At 45.3% G+C, this 24,507-nt stretch overlaps 1 protein-coding gene across 4 annotated transcripts in view; it reads right to left on the minus strand.

Moving 5' to 3' along the window:
- The window catches only part of adamtsl3 (ADAMTS-like 3), an 86,292-nt gene that overhangs the window by 4,005 nt on the left and 57,780 nt on the right, over positions 1-24,507 (minus strand). For 3 of the 4 annotated variants that reach the window (XM_037488224.2, XM_062561662.1, XM_062561661.1), the window contains 23 exons: positions 23,088-23,324; positions 19,297-19,423; positions 16,279-16,353; positions 15,939-16,096; positions 14,990-15,101; positions 14,740-14,878; positions 14,531-14,581; positions 13,426-13,636; positions 13,105-13,252; positions 12,477-12,561; positions 9,980-10,260; positions 9,766-9,895; positions 8,363-8,573; positions 8,093-8,272; positions 7,229-7,382; positions 5,700-6,419; positions 4,763-4,991; positions 4,310-4,437; positions 4,054-4,191; positions 3,438-3,620; positions 3,185-3,310; positions 1,123-1,377; positions 675-858 (listed from right to left, as the gene is read on the minus strand). In XM_037488224.2, coding sequence (XP_037344121.2) covers positions 675-858; positions 1,123-1,377; positions 3,185-3,310; positions 3,438-3,620; positions 4,054-4,191; positions 4,310-4,437; positions 4,763-4,991; positions 5,700-6,419; positions 7,229-7,382; positions 8,093-8,272; positions 8,363-8,573; positions 9,766-9,895; positions 9,980-10,260; positions 12,477-12,561; positions 13,105-13,252; positions 13,426-13,636; positions 14,531-14,581; positions 14,740-14,878; positions 14,990-15,101; positions 15,939-16,096; positions 16,279-16,353; positions 19,297-19,423; positions 23,088-23,324 — 4,262 coding nt within the window. Of the gene's footprint in view, positions 1-674; positions 859-1,122; positions 1,378-3,184; positions 3,311-3,437; positions 3,621-4,053; positions 4,192-4,309; positions 4,438-4,762; positions 4,992-5,699; positions 6,420-7,228; positions 7,383-8,092; positions 8,273-8,362; positions 8,574-9,765; positions 9,896-9,979; positions 10,261-12,472; positions 12,562-13,104; positions 13,253-13,425; positions 13,637-14,530; positions 14,582-14,739; positions 14,879-14,989; positions 15,102-15,938; positions 16,097-16,278; positions 16,354-19,296; positions 19,424-23,087; positions 23,325-24,507 lie in introns of those variants that run through there. The other variant, XM_062561663.1, reaches the window with a different exon arrangement.

Genomic DNA, 24,507 nt, shown 5'->3' on the forward strand with positions numbered 1-24,507 from the left:
AGAAGGACAAGTAACAAGAAAGTACAATGTTCATCAAATAAGCAGTTTCAAAACATGTTATAGAAAAGTGCCATTATAAGTACAATTTAAGCGTATTTAAGTGTTAATTACAGAAAACACTTAAATACGCGTCCTGATGTTTAGATGTGCAGCCAATCACATAATGTTGTAAAAATAATAAAATAACACACCCTGTGAGACATGAAAAACTGAACCTTTGGAGAGACGGGGAGAAGCTTCCGCAGAACCAACTTAAATTAAACTTCTCTATTCTGCGGAATATTACACACTAAAATCTTCAAATCACGATAGTAAGAAACCATTGAATGGACATTTGTTAAATTCAGTTTCTGTGACATGCCGTAAAATTTATTATCAATGTTAACTGATAAAACTAATAATTGTAAACATTGTTCCAATGACAATAATCCCTGTATTTTGCACATTTAATACCGTGGTTTGAATGCATTAGTTGGAGATATACCTTTTGTTAGTGTTAAATATACGGCCTCAGCTGGTAGTAAAAACACAGCCAAATGAAACACAATAAATGGAATACCAGCAGGTCATGTCTCTACTACTGAGATGGACGTGACGATGTTTTGGGGACACGTTTGTGTTTAAAGCGGTCAGCCTGAGTCACGTATGTCACTGACCACGGCGTGCGAGCGTACCTGGGAGGACAGTCGTGTCTGTTGCAGCTGACTGGGGGCGGGGCGGGTTTCGGGCTGTGCTGACACATGGAGGGCTGCACAGCCTTTCCATCCCGATTGACACAGTCCACCCTGCGCAGCCCGCTTCCTCTGTTCCCACAAGTGGCACTGCATGTGCTCCAGTCCCCTACACGCCAGCTGGTCTCTGAGGTCAAAGGGCACAGCATAAGCTCAACACCGCCTCAGGAAGTCAATGAAGGACGTCCCATTCAGTCATCTACTCTGTGGGAGGGTTCAACAGAGCAAACTGATGGACACCACTTTATTTTCTGTCCATTTATTTGTCTCCTTGACAATGATTGTATTAGAAGAGACTATTATAACTAATGAACTGCTTCAAAAATATATTTAGGATAAAGAATAAGAAGAGGATAAGAATGGATTTAGATCCGATCGACTCACTGCTCACCTTCAATGTGAACGTCGATCCAGGCAGACAGCGTTTGTCTGGTACCGTTGGTCATGGTCTGGCACCGGTACCGGCCTGAGAACTTGACCCGCAGCGTATCCACCTCGAGGACACGACTCCCCGCCAGCATCCGGTACTGCAGGCGCCGATCGGGACCAGGAGCCGGGGTCTGCTCTGCACTGGACACGTCCTTCAGGGTCAGGTGGTTGAAGGCCCACAGCACCGGCACTCTGTGGCCAGCCAGGACTGGACAGCCTTACAAGGACCAAAGAGAACATTTCAATAGAGCATCAAATGCACCGGGTTCTGTTTACAGGTCCTACAGACGTCCTCGGTTAGGAGGAAACGATGTGGGCAAAAAGAGGACGATTTTGCGGTATAAAAAAAGACAATTCATCATTGATATGGAGGTCAGATTATTGATGGCCAGTAACTTTATTTGTAGATTAAAATGGGAATGCTTTCAGAAGATCTGTCTGAAAAATCTGTATAAAACCAACACAAACAGGATAAAAGCAATTACGTAGCTAAATGACATTTTAGAAAATGAGTGAAATTGATTTAGTCAGTGGAGTGATGTGAAGGAATATTAGAGGAAGAGAGCTGAATACACATTGTGCCACGTGGTTAGTCTTCTAACAATGCTACAAGGATGAAAACATGATGTTATTATGACTAAATAATGTGAGAGGGAGAAGTGGAGAAATTACTTCATGCACGATTGTGGCTTAGCAATAAGACACCACGAGGCGGAACTGTGTGTGTGCTTATGTGAGTGTGTGCGTAAGACAACAAGATGAATCTCCTTTAACTTGAACTTGGTCCTCACTGGACCTTTAACTCATCAAGTGCACCAAACAAAAGCCTTGTTGTGTAGCGGCGTCCGTCGCAAATGTAGGAAGAAATGTCTCTAAGCCCCCGAATGGCGACCTCTTGACTGCACTCAAGATAATATATCTTTGAATATTCCTAAAGGTCACACGGCGCGCTGTCGACTGTCGAAGAGGAATCTCCAGGCCAAAGCTCTGCTTTTCTTTGGTGTCATCTACACCAGGGTTGGACAGCTATATGAGGATTGCAGGACTCTCACAGATGCAGCAGCTGCTCCCTCCATGGATCCTCAGTAGATGGTACCAAGGAGCCATCCTATCCTGTAATGCCAGTTTGTCATGTTTGCATTCAGAGTGCTTTCTATGGCTTCTCAGTAAAAGTTAACAAGAACTTGGCATTGGAATTTTCATATTATGTCTCATATTATTATGATTATTATAATATATATAATATGTTGGAAATATAGAATTTAGGTCAAATAGATGTGATGTTTTGTTGGATTTAAAATGAATGAAAACGCCGCTTGGTCATGTGTCTGCTGATGATCTGTTGATGGTTTTCAGAATTGGCATCGCCAGAAAAGTCAACAGCAGCCACAAAAAACTGGTGACGTACCCGGGCAGATACCAGGCTGGAATCAACAACTGGGAAACATTGTCCATTAACTGTTACTAAGTCTGAGCAGCAGGCCTCTCTCCTGCTCTCCTTACTCGGGTCGTGCATCCTATCGCCGCGGTGATGGTAAACCCCGTTTCTGTAACGATGTCCTGTTGCTGGGTTAGCCTGTTTTCTTTATTTCCTCTTATTTCACAACCACCTGACATTAATTAGGAGCAGTCTTGGTTGTGGTATACGTTTAGAACCAAGAGGTTGATCCTCATCCAGGCTCCTCGTGGGCGTTTTGTTCCGGCTGCTACATTTGGGAGTCCTCATGTACCTTTATTATTACCATGACAACGGGGCTGCTCTTCATGCTGTGTCAATGGCAGAGTCGTCTGTCACTCTGAATCAGGCCGAGAATATTCTGAAGGAACATGTTGTGTGATGTTTTGTCCCCTGGTGGGGCCCTACATCATGTTGCTATGATGACTCAATCTGCAAAGCAAGATGGTGCAAACCAGAACTAAACCAGCACCATCTGTCAGTCATCCTCTCTGAGAGGATCAGTCTCCGTGGAAGTGAATGAGTGGAGGGACTTTACAGGTGACATTGTGCAGGACCTGTGGCGTACCTATACGTAGAACGTCTCCAGGCTTGATAAGCACACTGGTCCCGCGGTGTGACGCCATGAGGACCCTTCTTCTGTTCAGCTCCTGTGAGACTGGACCGACGCTGCCAACCCCAGCAGGGCGATGATCTGAACACACACACACACACACACACACACACACACATTCACAAAGAGAAATGCACAAAACGTTATTCCAGATGGAGACTACGATCAGAAGGGACAGCTTTGCACCGTCTGATGAGTGCGAACCCACCGTAGACCTGCAGGACGGTAGAAGCTGTGGACTTTCCGACGGCGTTGGTAGTGGTGCATGTGTAGATGCCTCGGTGGTGCAGAGAAACATTCCTGATCCAAAGCGAGCCAGAAGGCAGTGAAACAGCAGCGGCCCCGGAGGGTCCGTTCTTTTTGTTCCACGTCACTGTGGGCGGAGGAAATCCTGACGGACAGAGAGAGCAGAAGGTCCAATGAAAAGTATTGGCAACACATTACAGATCCATATTAGAGTAGAATTATTCTGCATAGGGCAGAATTCAATTCACTATCTAAGTACAACATTGCTGTAGCCATCATCGTTTTAATAACAACAATAAACTGGCTTTGAGCCATTGAGCCCGACCGATCTATCTTCCTTATTACACACAGCCTCGCTTTGCATCATCGCAGGCAGTCTCCAACTAACTTAACTAACCACTGCTGTCGATTCTATTATAGATAGTTATTCAGAGCAGTTCAATCCCTGCCATGTCCTGTCCACAAAGTCAACAACACACAGGACTCTACCATGACGGTCCTGCACCTTGGAGGAAGGGTGCTGCCTTCAGTGGCAGGACGTCAATGAGAGGCATATTTAACTCATCATACATACATACCGGTAACGGGGCAGTCCAGCGTGAGGTTGGCTCCAGGGCGAACACTGACTCGCCCGCCGACCGCGGACCTCAAGCTTTGTCCCAACACCCCGCCGTGGTCCGACACGTTCCCCCATGACACCGCTATGGCTGGTGGTTCTGAAGCGCCACACAGGAGAAAGAGTATCTGTTACTGGCAGTGATCTCCTTTGCATTCAGACAAAGCTCCTGTATCATTTATGGCCACGTATCACGGTGACAGATGGTAGATCGTCACCTGCCACCAGCAGCTGAGACGTCTCTGAGTCGGAGCCCAGTGTGTTGGTGACTGTGCACTTGTACTGTCCCCTGTCAGACACTCTGGGTTGAAGGATGCGGAGTCCTCCAGAGATGTCCCAGGAGACCCTACAGACAGACACAGAAAACACCTTCCTGTGTCACAGTATAAACACACACACACACACACACACACACAAAGTAGTGCTTTTGGGGATTTTGAAATCAACTTCCATTCATTTCTAGTAGATAATTCTCTGAGCATAGTCTATACACACACACACACACACACACATATATATATGTATGCGTTCATTTTTCTGATAACTTATAACTGGTGGTTTTGATGCCGCGGGTGTGAGTGTCTTGATTTGGAGTTTCCATGATAAGAGTTCATTGAAAGAAAACTGTATACACTGTGATTTGACTCGTAGCAGCAGCTGAGGGGTGTTACCTGTCAGTGGGAAGCAGCAGAGCGCCATCCTTTGTCCAGCTGACCTTGGGAGGAGGGACGCCCTCCGCAGGACAGCGGATGGCCAGGGATCGGGTGGCGTTGGTCAGGAGGGCGCTCTGTCCGATGCTGATGTTGATGTTCTTCTGAAATGCCAGCGGACGGGTCAGCAGCTGCCTGACGATTGCTGCTCGTTGCACGAAGGGGGGTTTCGACCAGTCGGGACGTCTGTCTGGGAGACAAAACCGATACAAACACTGCGTGAAGCTTTATCCCTGGATCTGAGACCATAACATTAACAGATTAACATTATATTAAAGGTTTTCACATCAAATATTTTTTTTGTACGTATGTACGTTACTTTGTTTTGCTTTTAATTTACAGCTGATGGTACAAGGTACCTGTTTAAAAGGTTGCCCTTTTTGGCTGATAATTATGTTTGGCTAATCACTATTAACTCCAACATTACATATATATTGATCCATTTTTTAAATGGAGAAATTGGGAATAGTAGCTCTGATTTTCCATTGCGCCATTCCAAGAAAATATTACAAAGAAATACATAACAGCTTGTGCATTTTTATTCATGAGGTTCATACACTGAAGATATGTCAATGGAGAATATCCTAGAATTTAACAGCATGATGTGCTCTGATGTCTGGAGAATGGAAATAGAGTAGTTCAATTTACAAGCCAAACCCCACTCTAGAGGCGAAAGGCTGTCCAGACGAGAACAATCACCCAATTATTCTCTCAATATCGAATCATTCAATCATTTCAACTAAACTCTACCCTTTCCAGGTGGAGAGAAAGAGACCCAATGAGACTGTTGGTAAAATTGGCCCAAGGCTGATTGGCCCAAAGAAAGAACTCTGGATTTACCTAATTAACATTCACTTTACAACCGCTTCAAAGCTCGGCATACGCCGCTTGTAACTACCTTCAGCCTGTCCTCCACCTCCCGTGGTCCCCGTCCACAGCTGGGCAGCAGACGTGTGTGTCAGCAGAGAGGAAATGAGTTGCGACGCCTGCTCCTGTTGGATCTCTCCTCCGTCAGCCTTCAGGGTGATATTTATCAGTCTCTCCTCCACCTGCGGCTGCAGTAGGGCCTCCTGGCCACCAGGAGGCAGCAAAGACACACGGACCCCGGCCCCGGTCAGCTGGGACACGCCCGCGTGGTGTCTGTGGCAACTGGGCAGCGTTTGGTCCCATTTGGGAGGACTGGTCAGCCTGCCAGTCGCTTTGCTGCCACCACCTAGAAGCTGGAGGGTGAAGATGTCGGAGGCGGGTCCGGCAACACACGCATACACCCCCACGTCCTCGGCAGACAGAAGCTGGATCTTCAGGGAGCCGAATTGGGTGATGTCCAGGTGCTTGGAGCTGGGCAGGGGACGTCCATCTTTGAGCCAGCGGACGTGGGACTTGGGGAACCTCCTGACGGGGCATTTGATGACTAAGGAGGTGTTGGGTAGGAGGTAAGCGTGGCCACCAACAGTTAGGTGGAGGCGCTTCTCCTTGCGGGTTTGGATGTAGATTTTGTGCACGGCCATGAGCGTGGGACACTGCTTCACCCCATGCTCATAGCCTCTGGTCTTTGTGGGACGTCTCACTGTCTGCCTGATTTGGTTCTTTTGGTTTTCTTTGCGTCTCATCTCGGGCTCTATGGGCGGAGGGAGGGTCATTTGTAATGCAGTCAACAATTAAAACAAATGAACGGATGATTCTGTCATTTTTAGGTCCATATAAGCAAAAAGAGATGGTCAATCAATGAACAGCAAATCCAACTCAAATTAAAATGTAAAGCTCTTTCAGAATTTGAAAGCGGTTCAAGGCGAAGGGATTATTACTCAACAAACAGGTTGTTTGAGAAGAAGTTGAGAAACGGACCCTTTGAGTCGTTGGAAGTCTTGAACAAGAGATATAGAAGTACAGTCTGTCCACCACTGAAGGTAAATGAAGGAATCTATACCAAGGAGCACTGCAGCTGTTCAGAAGGCTCACAGAGGACTTGGTACAGTGGTAAAACGTGTGTGAACGCTCTATCTGCATGTGTGTGTTAACACTTGACACTTTTATACAAATTGTCCGATCTGATAGCAATCAGAGATGTTGTAATCAAAGGATGTCTGCAAAGCGGTGGATAATTGATTTTCCCACTTGTTGTGGGTGGGAAGCTCATTAAGCCCTGCCAATTATACTTGATTAAAAAAGTTTGGAAATGTTGGGTCAATAGGTGCAGTTCCTCAACACAACTTAATTAACTTATTCTGTCAATCAAATTCATCGAGTTAGGAGGAGAGCAAATCATATTTTCCTTCAATAAAAGCCCAATAAATACAATCCAGTTCTGAAATACAGAACTTATGCGATTGAAACTGTCCTTAAATACTGGCATATCCTTCAAGCATCGGAGAGTGGCATGAAAAAGGGTTTTGAATGTGAACATGTGATGTTTGTGAGGCTCCTTACTGGGACAGCCCATCATCTGGCAGGTTCTTACGAGGGGGGGGTGGGCCAGCCCCGAGCACAGCTCCCTGGCCACTTTCACCTGGTCGCCCATGGTGGTCTGCTGGAGACACACGGGCTCCCTGCGCTGAATCCCCAAACCACAGGACACCGAGCACTGCAGATTCATACACAACAGTTCAGCAACACAACTCGACTCAGAGGTTTGAGCGCCTCTACGTGCCAGGTCCAACTGAATTCATCCTCCTCATCTTTTCACTTCGACAACACCTCCAAAGGACATCAATGTTCATGTGAAGATGAATGTGAAAAAAGGTCCGGTCCGTGTTTTAGTATGTTGAGGAATTGAGTTCAAAAGCAGTTTGGACCAGAAAGATGTCGGTCAAGTGTGTTTATTTCTGTGGTGAGCAAACACCATGTTAAAGCCCCTTTGTCCATCTGGAGGTTGCTGCCTGTGTACGACATTTCTACCGGTTGCATGCATACGGACACAGGAAACGTTTCTGATCGTTACATGTCTTTTTTTCAAAATAAAATTGCAACATTTAGTTTAGTAAGGACTGGCCGAGCCCTACAGAAGGACCCCCAGCAGGCCACTGGCATGAACGTCTCTGCCCCAACAATCGCAAACAGACCTCATGGGGGCGGCCTCAGGGCGCGACACAGAGGCTCTTCAGATATCAGAATTGGTGATTTCAGCATTTTGCTGCTGGTTAATGGCTGCGATTTGCCTGCCTGATCACAGCAAACCCTGTGATCCCATTGATTTCCATGAAAATAACTGATTTCGCCGAACACACTGCTGTTACAATTAAGCACTTGCGTTGGCTTCAGTTCAAAAGGGAAACCATCATGTCTATCACTCACCTTTCCCCATTCTCCTGCTGACAAATAGGGCTCACAGTCAATGCTGCTGCATCCTCTGTTCGTAGCAGGTTTGCCCCCCAAACAAGCCCCGTCTCCCAGCCTGCTACGGGCCCCTGTGGACAGGAGCCGCTTACAGTAGACCTTCCGCAACTGGACACCCCCACCACAGGACTGGGAGCACTGGACAGAGGAAGCAGGGTTGAATCAGTTCTTTATGCACACACACAAACATGCATAAGAGAGAACACACACACACACACACACACACACCTGTTGCCAAGGCTCCGTCTCCCAGGCTGGAGGACAGTCCACCTGGTTGCAGGGCTGCAGGATGGCAGGTTTGAATTCCCTGCACTCGTCCTCTGACACGGTCAGAATGTCCTGCTGGTCCACTGATAACAGGCGCATGCAGAACACACTCCTGGTTTGGATGCCAACGCCGCAGGATGCCGAGCAGCTGGTCCATGCGGTCACCTCCCATCTGCAAGGGGGGGGAACAGGTCAGACACAAACTACTGCTAAATATTAGGGTGGAAGGGGAGACATTTCATCCATTACACCTCTGGCGTCTTGCAGTAGCGATTACGTGTCTTGTACTGAGGATGGAGGAATCGGGGCAAAATGAGAAATTCTTACCTAATCCACCATCATTTTTTAAGTGGCATTAATCTCAATGCGATTGTCTCTTAACCTTGTTCTGCTTGAATAATGTATGTATCAACTGCAAGACAAACATTATGTGAACAAATAGGTTGAAAATATAATCACATTATGCAGGTTGCCCATAGTCATTGCAGGTACAATATAAATCATTTCTTGAACGAAGCAATTTGATACATTTTCTAGTATTAAAAATTAGACGTTCAAAGAATTGCGCCGACTTTAGTTTTGGAAATGAGCAGTGTCACATTTCATGTCACCAGACGGGTCACACACTTCACACTAGTGGAGAGTTACAAAATGTGCAAGTCGTCAGTTATCCAGTCGTCTGTTGCCTGTGTTTTCATCTAGAAACTTTATTCTTTTCAGTGTGCTTTCAGTTCATCAAAGTTAATTGTTTCCTTTACTTTTGTTTCATCAATTGATTTATTTTTGAGTTAGGAACGGCTTAAAGGTTTAAGTGAACCTTTAGCCTTCATTACCTTATTTTATCAGATAAACAGCGATCTGATTAAAACACAGATGGATCCATTGAAGCCCGTCCCTGTATCCAGTAGCCACACAATGGCATTTCCTCCTCAGCCCCAGCCTGACTGAGAGTGACTCAGTTTATTCAGTAAGGTATTTGTTTTGGGTGGAACAATTTGGCCTATAAACTCCTCCAAAAGAAACAGCTCTCTGCAATGGTGGCGAACACTCTGACTGCACTCCAGCTCTAATCCCAGTGTTTATTCTAGTGATGTAGGCAGCTCTGTTTAGTTTCCCTCTAAACACAAGACCATATGATAACTTACTGGGATACTTTGGAGGACTTTGATAGTAATTAAACCTTCAAGCACCAATCAACGTGCTGTCACACCTTTGTGCATACTGGAGGTTATGGTGGGACACTGACGCCTTTAACTAGCAAACCTTCAGCAGGCAGCGATTCTTGGAGACAGGATCAGAAGCCGAGTAGGTTGACTGGGTCGCCTGAAAACATTGTATGTGGTCGTAGCCTTGGGGGTTCTTACCTTGGGGGGCACGGCTCGGGGGCACAGATGCGGACTATCACTGGGGGCTTGCTGGATGAGTCACACAGAGAATCATCCACATCCTCGCCCTGCTTCCTGCTTACACACCTCACAACGCCCGTCTGCTTCCCTACAGAACATACACACCATCAGCTGGACATGAAAGGATGACAGAAGTGGACAAAGGTTCATTTAAACTGCCCAGCAACCTTACCAGCGGCGCACGTGGCTGAGCAAACAGTGAATCCCCTGTCGTCCCATCGGTACAGCTCCGTGGTGTGCATGTCCAGGCCCGGCACAGAGAGGTGTGGAACATTGCTACATGGCCCTTGGTTGCAAGGCCTCAACACCTGCGGTCTTTCTTCACCACACTCCTCCTCTGGAAGGTCCACCTCGGTCTTGGTGAATGAGAGCAGCACCTGGCACTTCACCTCCCGGGTCTGCTCGCCAGGCCCACACGCGGTGCTGCAGGCGGACCAGGGCCCGGGCACAAACCTAAGCACAGGGATGGAGAACGATCTGCAGCCAGGAAGAGCAACAGTAATCCGATTCAAATCACAAAATGCACAAGATAGAGAGAAAAAGGGTATCTAATCCAATGTAGAAGGGTGATCAGACTGTTGGCCTTTAAATCTCATCTGCTTTTAGTGGTGTAATTGAGAAGAGCACATCTGGAGTCACGTCTTGAGTGACGCATGACTCAAAGAGCGTTGGTGGTTGCTGATGTTTAAAAATAACCTGTTTAAGGTGGGATAGTCGTTATCATGCTGTTAGTAGTGTGCTGCATTGATGGAACTGTGAGGTTTTTTCCCCCTCAGTCAAACGATAAGACGCCTGAGCCGACACACGTTCAGTATCACTTGGGATCAGGAACCCAAACGGCCGTCTTCTAATGTGCGACCCCGTGCACTGCAGCGGATGGCTGGTTGTGAAAAGGCACTCGTGCTGCCGGATGGGTGGATTTCTGTGACAGATCACCGTATGTGGTGCTGGCGGTTTAAGTCACTCTGAACAGCCTCCGGTGGCTGCATCACACGCTCACTCACCAAGAAGGTCGTTGAAGGCGGCTCATTTATTTATTACAAAGTAATGGACTAACCAACAATCAGGGATTGGTGATTTCACTGGTAAAAGTCATTATTAGAAGTGGTGCCGTACATAATCTTGACATTTAAGGAAGCATTTAGGAAAGACTTACATTTGCACCAATAACCTATGAGTTATACACTACGTTACAGGATGATGCTTAATGGTCACTTTTTACGCGGAAATGGAATAAATGGATTGGAATAAAAATGTTCAATTTATTAATGGTATCAAACCATAAGTGTGCTTATGCTTACAACTTAGGTGACAACGTTTAACAATTATACACCACAGTTAAGTTCTAAGCACTTCTACTGAGCTGCATCTAAAATGAATATCAGGGTCCTGGCTGTGACATGATGTATACTTCTATTCACACTTTTATGTTACTGTTATAGTGTACATTTTTCTCTTTTAAGCAGGGTGCTTTAGGCTCTTCAGAGCCACCAGTCAAATAATCAGGGGATGTGTGTTTAATGTACTTTTTGGTTTTTTTGTTGCTGGATTATGAATTGAATTAATGAACGTTATGCAGACCACTAATGGATCCCAGGGAGGCTATCAGAGCCGACCAGGCCCAGAGCGGCAGGCAATAATCACACGCTTATCCGCTGCCGGAAAGACTAAGTTAGCCCTGGATAAGCTCTGTGTGTGTGTGTGTGTGTGTGTATCGAATCAGTACATTAAAGCACACCACCTTCTATCTGCAATTTAAGTATCATCCAATTTAATGCATGAATGTAAACAAATGAACATAGAAAATAAACACTGTACAAGTGATAGGTTTGAAAATATAAAAAAAAACTTAGTTATTGATCGATGTTTTTATTTTTCAATATCTGCTGATTTAATCAAATACTGTACTGTACTGCTGAAATGGCTGTATCTATAGAGAAAGCAATGTCCAGCCACAGTGTTGGTTCAATGATCCACTCGGACGGGGGAAGACTAAAGGGGACAGAACAACGCTCCACTTAGAAGCTTTCACGGACGCTCAAGGTCGCAAGATAATAAATAAATACATAAAGTCACCATCCAAAGCCCCTTTAATTTGAACTGACATTCAAACTTGTTATTGGAAATACGCAAATAATAATTTGATACCTGCTTTAATTTGTGCACTGGTCAAACGTATCAGATCAAATAGAAAAAACGGACTCCATCAGACCAGAGCGAATATGTTGAGGCAGCCTTGTTAAAGACCTCTGTGTCTCTGTAGACAGCTACGATTATATTAAAGCAATAAGGTACGAGAGGCTGTACTTTATCGTCCAATAATGTAACAGTTCCAGGGTGTAGTTAGGCAACCCTCGGACTGTTACATTAATAAAGATAAAGTACAGCCTGAAGAACCTCATTGCTTTTATAACACGGTTACCAGAGAAATTATAAAAATTAAGTAAAAAGTTGCCTTTCACCACTAAACGTTGTGCATCACATTTCATCAGTCTAGAGGAAAAATAGTGAGCAGTGACATGCAATGCTCGGGTCAATGTGAACAGCAAATGTACCTTAGCGCTAAATAATGCACCCCCCCCCCCCCCCGTGACTCACTCTGCCCCAATCAGAGCGCAGGATTTCTACCCGTGTTCTAATTAAAATAATTAATGTGTGTGTGTGCTCACGTGGGGTCCTCTGTAGCACCACGCTGTTCTTCCACCTGGTGAGGTTGTTTTAACCAGGGCACCTTGGCCTCCACTGGCACGGAGTCTGACAGAAAGGCACAAAGGAAGTTGTTTACACCCAATCTGACACTGGGGATCAGGGACATTCTCAGAGCACTAGTCCTCACCCATCAAAGAAGAAGGCTTGGTCAAACTGAATATAATGCGGAACATTTCATGTAAAATGACAACAACAAGCAGGGTATTGTTAAACATTTTGTAATCACTCATTCACATGGGAACAGTTCAACAAAATCAAGGGTTCAGACTGTATTTGCGATTATTTTTGCTTAATATAATATCTTTACTCAAAAGAAAGCCGGAGACACAGTCAACTGAACTCAATCTCAGATTGGTTCTGAATGTCCTTGAGGATGTTGCCCTGTTATGCATCATATGCTAATGATATTTAGCTCAAACAACAGTGGCGGTAATTGAAATCTGTGCTTCTGCTCCATCAGTGGTCGCTGGGGACTGAGCATTGGGAAGGACCACTGGGGCTGCAGCACCAAGTGAAGAGACAGAAGGGAAGGTACTTTCATTCATTCTATTCACTCAAGTTTGAGTGTGCATTTGAACGGCGTCCTACCTCGGGGCTTATGGCAGGCAACGGGGACCAGGCAATCTTCCTTAACATGGGGTTTGAGTGACGCCCCGCAGCCTCCGATGTGCTGCCCGCGGTGGTCGATGCACAGAACCACGCGGTAACGCAGACCATGACCACACGTCACCGTGCACTGCAGGTAGACAGCAACACACACTTTAGGGGTGCCACTCCGTTTCTGGTTGAGGGGGTCGCTTAGTTTATTTGAATAATTAATGTTTTTCTGTTTTCCTCTAGCGTTAATGACCTAGTGGACCCTCGAGATTAATTGAGAGAGAATACAAGCGAGGACAATGACCCACTGACCTGAGACCACTCCATGGCCACCCACTGGGGGCAGGCGAAGGCGTTGCAGATCTGTCGGGCGACAGGTCGGGGGGAGTGGGTGCACTTCCACTCGTCTACTTGGGAGAAGCGTCCCTGCATGTCCTCCTCCATGCACAGCATGCTGCGAACCTGCCACCCGCCTCCTTGGCCGCAGGACGCCGAGCACTGGGTCCAGGGGCCCTGCTCCCAGCTGGGCAAACACACGCGACGCTCAGAGCCTGATGGGCGTTATCAAACCGCTCAACTGGCTTTCGCAGACATTTCTGTAACAGGTGCATTTCTTCTCAAGTCAAATGTGAACATGTTAGTCCAGTGTGAATTCTACATGTAACATTTCATATAATGTATTTATATAATTCTCCATCTGATTTTGTTTTTTTTAAATGTTCATTGTGTAACCCTTAGTGTTTTGGTAAATCTAATTTGCCAGTCTGGGAGACTGTGGGTGAGTGGGGAGCGCGGCCTCCAATCAGAGGGTTGGTGGTTCTGATCCCAGGCCCGGCTAACCTGCATGTCCACGTGTCCTTGGAAAAGACACTTAAACCCAGCATTGCTCCTCTAGCTGTGACTACAGTGTGTGAATGTTAGTTACTGATGGACAGGTGCCACTGTGGATGCTAGGTCCTGTCATGAATGGGTGTGAATGGGTGAATGATGTCATGTGGTGTTAAAGCACTTTGAGTTTGTCACAAGACATGAAAAGTCCATTTACCACCTGCGCCCGCTTGGTTTACCTCTTTTTACTTCTCCATTCCAAAGCGTTCTTGGTGTTATATGAAAGTGGGACTGAACTAAACCCTTGTCAACTTCACAAGAGCCTCAAATTCTTTGAGTGTGGTGAATGGAATTGGGCCAATGAGTCAGGCCAACTGATTAATACGATTCACATGTTATAGTAATGTGATCGTAATGCTATTATATCGATTTTTCATGTGGATTGAATCCTTATTACGTCTTTTACTTCCGGTTACTTCACAGGATGTATTTGAACAAGTAATTATGTAAAAGACTCACGTCTTGTGTTACATCAGAGAGAAGAGAGACAGCAACGGAGTCACTCTTAAAAGAAACAATGGCCACTCACCGAGGCAGAGGTTGGAAATGGTCGTATGGCAACACCTCTTTAAATCCATCACTGGAAGAGACGAAACATCACCAAACAATGAATGTCTGTTGTAACAACAGTATTTGGTTCACAGTGATAAGCACATTTCTAAGAAACAGCAATGTTATTCTTTACCATTTAGTAATACAAGGCTGAACGGTTAATGGAATGTAACAACAATATGAGACCTCTCTGGACAGGGGTCCATGTTGCACTCCTTGAGTTTGGGTGTGGGTTTGGTGTTTTCAGGGTAGCTGTTACAGTGATGCTCGGGCAGGGTCTGGTTGGATCTGATGTCCGTGCACTCTGCAGAGTTCAGCTGATAGCCTGCAGGAGGAAAGCGCTCAAGAGTATGTTACCCGAAAAACTTGCAGATAGCTACAAAGTGACGCTGGATATTCAAACGCTGTTAGAAAAAGACACCTGTGGCCAACTCACCTCCTCCACAGGTAACCGAGCAGGGGAAGAAGTCCGTCTCTCTCCACTGGTACCTGATGGGCTGGTAGAAGAGAAACTGGACGACTGTATCCTTAGAGCCTCCGTACTTCATCTACACAACGTGAATATTAAAAAGAACATTGTCACGTTAAATATATGTACAATAGAGATTAAGTAAATAATAATAGGTAAGCAAAGAAGAGCTTGGTGAAGAGAAACCCTCTGAAGGAGAGGAATATCACTTACAAAATACAAAATGACATTTCATAAAATGGGAACTAATCTGTTATTAAGGAGAGAAAAAAACAGTTTGTAAATTATGTAAAGAAGAGTGTAATACAATTTACATTTTCAAATATAATATGTTACACAATTAACAAAATGCAGTGTATCCAGCACTTTGGCAATGCTTTTTTGTCACAGGCGTTTTGATCACTCACCCTGAAGTATAGAGTACATATTAATGAATGGAAATCTAAATATTGCTGATCACTGAGAGTGTGAGCAACCTGCTCTCACAAAAGTGTTCCACCACTTTCCAATTGAAAACAATAAAAATCATAAATCTATTTTATTTTTTTCTTAACCGGTACCGGAAACATTTTTCTCCCATCAGCGAGCAGCAGTAGTTTTGCTATTGGTGATGAAGAGAAGGCAGGGTCACTCGCATTAAGAGTTTTAAGAGCAGGCTTGTTTGTATTTAAAGACACAAGTGGTTAGAAATAACTTTGGTTCTATCAACTTCGCCATCTGCAAGAGATTTAAGATGGAAGGTCCATGTAAGAGATTTTTTTTTTCAAATCTCCACCCGTCACGTGAGCTTTAAGCTCAGTCTTAGGCCCGCCTCCAACGCCCTCATTGGTTGGGACGCCTGGTGACGCCCCATCCAAGCCCACACTTAATGAAATATGTTTTCAGTAAACAGCTAAGTCGGTTTTCTTTGGTCCACCTTGATAATGAAATCAGCGTTGAGTGGTCCATGTGTCCTGAGTGTCTGCCTGTCCGTCCCCCTCTGGAGGTCCAAAGAGGTGTTTCCTATCACATATGAGCCCGGCGACACCAGACTGATCTCCTCTACTCTCCCCTTAAGAGAGATGGCTTCAGTAACTGAGGGAAACAGAGCAAGACAGACGTTATTACTGTGAAAGACCTTTGTGTGGACTTAATATTCACATATTATCTTTATCAAGACGCAGGCACAATCACTTATGATATGATAGCTCTTTGAAATGTATGTGTCTACGGCCAGGAGACGCCAGTTGATGTCTTTATGAACGCTTGTGACTCACCTAGAGTATTCGGTCCTTTGGCATGCAGTCTGAAAAGGCGACTTCCTAATGGCACCTCCACCACTGTCTTCATAGCTGCAGGCAGACACACGGTGGGAAAGGTTGCATTTCAACAGTAGAATTCATATGATATCAGATGTTGGGGGCAATGCATTAAGAGAATTATCCACCCTCATTTTGTCTGGTACCGTATGTGAAACACTCTCCCTGTTGTGTCGGCATCTTTCCCCAATTGGGCCCTACAGATTTGTAGTCCTCAAAGCAGAGTTGATAGGTTGCAATTTTTTTCAATTTACACTCAATTTACTAGAATTGGAGAAGTCAAAAGACATGATCAATGCCTTCAATGGATCACATGCAAACGTTGTTAGTCACAGTGATAAACCCACAGAATCATCACCAACTTCACCCTCCTACAAAACACTTTAGTGCATCATTGGCAAGAAGACAGCACTGGTAAAACATCACTAATGGCCCCATCAGACAAAGGAATTGTCTCTGTACTTGCCTTGTAAGCTCCTATATTGCCTTCAACACCATTTAATATCATATCCTACTAAAGAGACAAGAACATTTCATTGTGATTTAATGAAGCCCACTAAACTGTTTTAAATCAAATTCTCCTTATGTAATGCAAGGATGACCAAATCCCTCAAATACAGTGATATTGTATTTTGGGCCATAAAAACTAATTTCATTGAATGGACACTGGCAAGTGCAAAACCACGTGTGCCAGAGGGAGTTCACCTCACTGACTCCTTCTCTTATTGCTGAGGTTTGCACATTCCCTCTAAGGTTTTAAAACTATTACAAGGACCAGCTGACTAGTTCAGTCTGTTTGTGAGGACCACAGTGATGAACAAAACCGCTGATGTTTGGGTAATTAACATGTCACTGCCGTTGTTTCCAGATTCACAAGGTCACCATTCAGCTGGTTTTGGGCTAAATAATGACGCTTATTCAGCGGCCCTGAGTTTCAACCAATGACTGTGCGCCGCCCTTGTTAGTTTTAGAAATGCCAGGGAGGACATGTCAGTTTCCACCAGTGACATTCATACGCTCTTTTTAAAATGAAGTTCCATCTTCAAAAAAAATTCATCATTTTGGGTGTTTTTTATCATTTGAGCTGCTATCCTGCAATGTTGGATTACGTTATCTCACAGAGGGTTTGGTTCCTTTTATATTTTAACTTTTAAGTGTTTTAATAGGCCCGTTGAATTTTATTTAATGCAAGCATATCTATATAAATATTAGTTGGAATATATTTTTGCTCCTATTGTTGGGTATTCCATCTCAAAAGTGCATCATTATCATTGCTATCATAAATATTAAACCCTTGCAGCATGCCATATTATAAATGTAATATCTTTATGCGATAATTTAATTAAAATACATTTCAGTCACACTTTGGCAGACTTCATGCATTTCTAATCAGGGGCTACGTAGGAGGATGTTCCACATGTCGGTGTTCCCAGCAACGCTGTCGAGCTCTTCCTGGGAAACCCCGAGGCAGCCACAGGCCACATGAGATCCAGTCCCTCCAGTGTGCTCTGGCTCTCTTACCAGCTGGCCGTGCCTGGAAAAAGCTCTAAAAAGGGAGGCATCAGATGCCTGAACCACACAAGCTGGACTGTCTGAGCACCTCCCCCCATATTTAAAGCAGAGCCTTGGCCACTCTCTCAACAAGTGATGTGCTGTCCAGACTTTATTAGCCCACTTCAAAATCAAAAAATGCTCAAGGGGGGGGGGGGGGATAGGCAGCCGGGGGACCAGGAACATATAAGACTCACAGGGCTTAAATACACAGGGGGGGGGGGGGGGTGCAGGTGATCGGACACAGGTGGAAACAATCAGGGACTCGGCAGATAGTCAGAGTGGAAGACAGGACAAGGCAGGAAGTGAAGTTACCCCAGGGACACAAGAGGCATGAAACTACAAAATAAAACAGGAAGTAAACCCAAACCGTGACACAAACACACTCCAAGTCCACCAAACACAAGAATAATGCACACGGGCAGCAAGGAGCGCAACAACTGTTCATTCTATTCTTAGTTCTATTAAGTTAAAGTTGGTGTCCATCTTGCCTGCCCCTTGCTTGTTATGTAGTTTTAGCCACTAAATATGTTCCCTCTTATGTCAATTGGCTAGTTGAAGATGAACTGCAGCATCATTGGACCACGGCGGTTTCCAGCAGCCGTCAAAATATATGCAGGAGCTCACAGAAAAAGTCATAATGATCAATCAACTTCTTGTAGTTTACGGAATCATTTTATACCGCCATAATCGCGCCACAAACAAGGGCGAACTCTTACGCTATACTCAGGTAGGATATGGGGGTGGGGGGGTGGGGCGGTGAAAGGAACTAAGCCAATAATCTGACTTGTGGACTCCAGCAGTGTGGCACGGGCAAACGACCCAAACAAAGCGTACATCAACTGGGTTGACTTGTTGACGTTAGCTCAGCTGAGTTTAGCAAGTAGCTCCTTGACTTTAAGCTGTCATCAGGAATGAAAGCCTTGCCGTATACAGTGAACTATTTAGTCAGAGAAGACCTGACGGGGGTGTAAGCCATTGAAATATTAGTAATAGTCATTAATGCCCTATTTTAAGTTATGAATTGAGAGACACCAGACACACACACACACACGTAGTCCACAGATGTCAAGAAGTTAGTAAATGCAGGTTCAACTGTTTGGCACAAAATACAAATATAATGTGTTGACAGTCAAAATACATACATACATTTATTTATAAGTATTTACCTATTTTTGTCGGAAATATTGGTAAATTTGATGTTATTTTTTCATATGTGGACTTTGGTGGAATGTTTGTACAAGAATATTCTAATGTTTTTGTGGCGATTAATTCATGTATAAAACACAATTTGTGAGTATTTCTGCTATGAAACGAGCAGAGATGTGTTCTCTAAAAGGAGGACTGAGGGTCAGCTGGGTGAGCCTGGGGCTGAGGAGTGAAAGCGGAGGGAACGAGGACACCGAGCAGCACGGCAGGACGTACATTGTTCTGGCGTGAGGTGGAGCAGGGCCTGTCCTCGTACCAGCCGGCACGTGGAGCCGTCCCCGCCGCAGACGCCGCAGTTATCCTCCCGGGCGCCACTGCCCAGCTGGCGATCACACCCCACCTCCTGCACACACATTATATGAACATGAAGAGAGATGGGTGTATCATAATGAGTAAGACCTGATTGACATGCAATGATCATTCAATGATTGATTGATTATCGGATGATCGCGAGAAGGCAGACTAAAAAAAATCATTATTTCTCAATTAAAAGGTACAAAATATCGGTCTCTTGAATGTTCTGGTTCTCATTATTCAGTCGAGGGGGGAATGTTGGTGATCCCTTATCTCACGTATACGTTATACATGTTCAGAATTACAATAAATTGTGCTCCCGAATAAACTTCCATTTTCCAGGGAGGGGGATGGAACTGCAGCATTTCAGAAGCAGCCAGTCCGATTGCTGTCACCCTGGTGAGGCATGAACCTCCCTGATGGGTGGCGTGGCCTTGCTGCAGGGCTACACTGGTGGAAGATTAAAAAACGCAACGAGTGAACAAGGACCACCTCGACCTCTGGCACCTTAATCTAGTATCTTGGTATTCTGTAGTTTGCCCGATCCTTTTGTGATTCAACGTTAACACCCGTGGATCAAGAGGGAGACGAGACGTTAACGAGTCCCTCGTTTTAAACATCTAGTCTGACTAGCAGGAATTCTCAAGTTACCACGATGTCTGATGTCATGTCATGATAGATCCTTCTATTGCTTTAGTGTGGATGTTAATGGTTTCAGGGGGTAGCAGCAGGGGAAGAGATTTGGCACCTTCTGGCTGGTGCTCCTGCGTGGTTAGCATTGTAACACCCACCCTCCATATATATATATATATATATATACACACACACACACACAGTGATACCTGCCCATCAGTAACTGACATCCACACACCATAGTCAGAACTACGAGGGCATTTTGGGGTGAAGTGTCTGACCAGAGGACACATCAACATGCACCTTAGTGGACTCATTTGTAAACCAATAGTCAGATGAGTCATTTGTCAGTTAAATGAATGCCAATCCCATTCTTTCCTGAGCATAACGTGTGGTTCTTTGAATGTTAAAATGCCCTCCAGCATAAGCTTCAGAGATGACGCTAGAGAGCAGAGCATCATAGTTTAACGACACTTTATGAACCTTTGAATTCCCCTTATCAATAATGTCTTCTCAACAATGACAGGTGGCCTCCCAAAAGTGAGATCATTGCCCAACAGCAATCAGAGGAAAGTCGGTTCCTCCCTGGTTTGTTCAGTGCTTCTCCTTGAATGGAAGACCACAAATATCTTATGTCAGATTAATATTGCTTATCCTATCACATCTATCTTCGTTGTATTGTTCTTCCATTGTTATTTAATCAAGTTTTCTCGTGCTCACGCGCACAGACACACACAAGCTGTAGACATGCTGAACGCACAAAACACACACACACACACACACACACACACACACCCCCCTTTTCTCCATGGAATTTCATTTCTTCATCTCTGCTCCTTGTATACAAGTGGATGTCATGCTGCTGTGTGTTGTATTATTAATCCGTACACATGCAGCAGAGGAAGGACTGGCCTCATTCCATCACTGACTAATTTAGAACCACAGTACCACGGCAGCCCTGCACCCCGTCCTGAGCTTCCGTCTCCATCGCCAGCCACGTGATGCCGTTTCATCCCTGACATGCCCATGGGCCTATCGCCATGCCAACAAGGTCATCCATCAGCTGCTGTTTGAGCACACATCTGTCATCCATGGGACATCACTGCCAACAGGTACTCGAGTGTGTCCGGCCTGATTGTTGGTGTTGTCAGTCCGCTGATGCTCCAGAAGCAGCCTGAGCCCTTCTAGGAAAGATTCTGGCGCATTCTTCAAAGGAGGTTGAGCTGGTGGGTAAAGTGGAGGGGTTGGGGGGGGGGGGTTCTGCCTGTGTCCTTGTGAAATGTCTCCAAAGGCACGTCAGAGCGACACGCTGTGGTTGGGACCTTTATGTCCAACGGTCTGAGCCCTTTCTTAAGAAGACAGGTGACTTGGAATAAAGACGTTTCAGTGTAGTAGTTGTGTAAACTAGTACTTATACTTCTATTACTGGTCAGTCTGGGTGATGTGAAATAACAGATGTTTTATTTTAATTGTGAATTTATTGTAAAATATTACCAATCGCACTAGTAAACTATTAACAGCTTATTGTCACAGTCATGTTATGCATTACGTATTTGGAAGTGAATATTAGTGTTATATTTAATAGTTAATCCATATATCTTCTAGATTTTTGACAAATTATTTCTTGAAGATAAAACGAACACAGTTTATTAACAACTCTTCATTGTTCTTGCAAATCCAAGAACGAGATCAGGCTGTAAATCACAGCAGGTGTATCTGCGAGGATTAGAGGCATGTAATACCTCTAATACCCCACCACGGTGGTAACTATGACAACACCTTTGTTCAGCCTTTTTTCTCAGACATGGAGTGATAGTGAGTATAAAGAAGGTATGTGGTCATAGCATCACACCCATCATCAATGATATTTATTGTTTTCCAGCAGCTTAGAATAATTGGTTGGTGTGTTTCCTGGAGCCCTGAACGAGAGCCTCAAAGGCTGGAAAAAAAATAGGAGCTTTCCCTCAGAATCTATTGTAGGTCCCAGTGGATGGGACGGCGTCTTGGTGTGGATCCAGGGCATCCAGTTGTATACATGCCATTGCATTGGTCATGATGACAGTGTGTTCATGGCCATTTGTCAGCTCTGGGAGTTCAGGGACCATCACCCTTGTGTACAGGTCTCTGGGGTTTGACTTGAGTGCCCTAAAAATGCCAAATCCCAAATATTATATGTTATATTCATCTTCAAACAGCATCTGTCTAGCAATCCAAACAAGCTGTCCAAAGCTTCCACTTAAGACAGTTCAAATTCAAGAAGACCTAGTGAGAGGCTTGTAATGGGTTTCCTCCACATCACCCGCATGCCACAGAGTGTAAATAATTGTTTGGAAAATGAATCTGTCGAGCGTGATCCTCCTCCTCCTCCTCCTCCTCCTCCTCCTCCTCCTCCTCCTCCTCCTCCTCCTCCTCCTCCTCCTCCTCCTCCTCCTCCTCCTCCTCCTCCTCCTCCTCCTCCTCCTCCTCCTCCTCCTCCTCCTCCTCCTCCTCCTCCTCCTCCTCCTCCTCCTCCTCCTCCTCCTCCTCCTCCTCCTCCTCCTCCTCCTCCTCCTCCTCCTCCTCCTCCTCCTCCTCCTCCTCCTCCTCCTCCTCCTCCTCCTCCTCCTCCTCCTCCTCCTCCTCCTCCTCCTCCTCCTCCTCCTCCTCCTCCTCCTCCTCCTCCTCCTCCTCCTCCTCCTCCTCCTCCTCCTCCTCCTCCTCCTCCTCCTCCTCCTCCTCCTCCTCCTCCTCCTCCTCCTCCTCCTCCTCCTCCTCCTCCTCCTCCTCCTCCTCCTCCTCCTCCTCCTCCTCCTCCTCCTCCTCCTCCTCCTCCTCCTCCTCCTCCTCCTCCTCCTCCTGCCTGCCTCAAACAGCTTCTCATCAAGCAGCCCGCCTGGGACAGGAAGCGTTCCACAGCACATCCAGCGCTGTGCATCCCAAAACAAAGCTCGTCCCCAGAATAGATGCAGTGACACGATGATGACGCTGTGGGGACCACAGTTTGATGTCCCCTCTCATTACTACGAGTATCCTAACCCACGCAAGCTTTGAGCAGTTATCTTGGAATCATTAGGACATGGTCAGACACAACAGCAGCTCACCTGACACACTCCACTGATGCACATGTCCAGGGCGTCCGCCCGACACTGTGTCCCGTCCAGCACCTTGGGAGCCAGTTCCACGGTGACACTTCTCCCCTTGGTCTGGCAGCGCAGTGCGCAGGGCGCTGAGGGGTCATAAGGGGACGGGGACCAATCGTGGGTGACCCCCTGGTACTTGATGTCGTTGTGGGCCGAACACTGCTGGGCCCGGAAGTCACCGGACTCTGGTGGGCAGGCCTGAGGAAGACAACAAGGACTTTTACTTTTAGTCTCACTTAAATAATTGGCATTTAAAGGACGTTTTTACACTGTATGAAAAATGATTGGCCCTAGACACACTTAGTCACAAATGCATGCGTGTAATCTTTACTTTATCCATTCACGATTGTTTCTTTCTTATTCCATTTCACATGTCATGTGTGTCCTATTCTTTATATTTCAGTTTGATCCACCAAACAGAGCTAGATACCTATTTCAAATGTTTAATTGAAGGAAATGCATTCAACATGAGAGAAACTTCTCTTATTCTCATCTCACTGTGTGTCGATGCGACCTTTAGCAGCGGCCCCTTCAGGAGCTGCATACACTCCTAACTTCAGATCACTGTGTTGATGACTAGTGTTAACACCATCACTGGGATTAAGGAATGCGCACTGAAGACCATTAGAAATCAGCACAATGAACGGCCCAATGACCGCACGTTCTTTCATCCCAGCAAATGAGTTCGGGTGGCAACCAATAAGAGTGAATAAGAGATGTTATACAGGTTTGGATCAGTTACACTCTCCACAATTCCATCACTTCTAATTTTGGTTTAACGTTCAACACTTGTTGTGTTCTATTTGCTTGGGACGGGAGAGGCACACACATTGGTGACATACTCTATGAATATTAAAGAACTAGTGATGCCCATCCCAACAACAGTTCCCTGCTTTAAATAATGGAGGTTATCATAGGGTTGGTGAGCATTCATTTAGAAATTCCAATTACTAAACGCTGATGTCATCAGCCACACAGGAGAAGAATTATATATATATATATATATATATATATATATATATATATATATAATAGAAAATGTAAACTATACAGGTACATTCAGTCCAACTGACACAGTAGTGTTTTCCTTTCCACACTCCAAACTAATGTCAATAATCACTTTTCCCTGTACGGCACCAGTCCAAAGTTTGGACCCAATTTGTCATCAAATTAAACGACAAAATGTTTCCAAACTTTGGACTGGTACTGTATATATTTTGTATCATTCAAAATGAAGAAAAAATGGCTTTGGGAAAATATCCAAACTTGTCTTTGTGTTCGAAGCAGCAGGAGCGGTGTCAAACACCTCAGGTGTTTGTGTGAGTGTGTCGGTGTGTGTGTGTGTGTGTGTGTGTCTGACAGCAGCTGGCACATTGAGCAG

This window comes from Pungitius pungitius, chromosome 4 (assembly GCF_949316345.1).
Source record: "Pungitius pungitius chromosome 4, fPunPun2.1, whole genome shotgun sequence".
NCBI classification, from domain to species: Eukaryota; Metazoa; Chordata; class Actinopteri; order Perciformes; family Gasterosteidae; genus Pungitius; species Pungitius pungitius.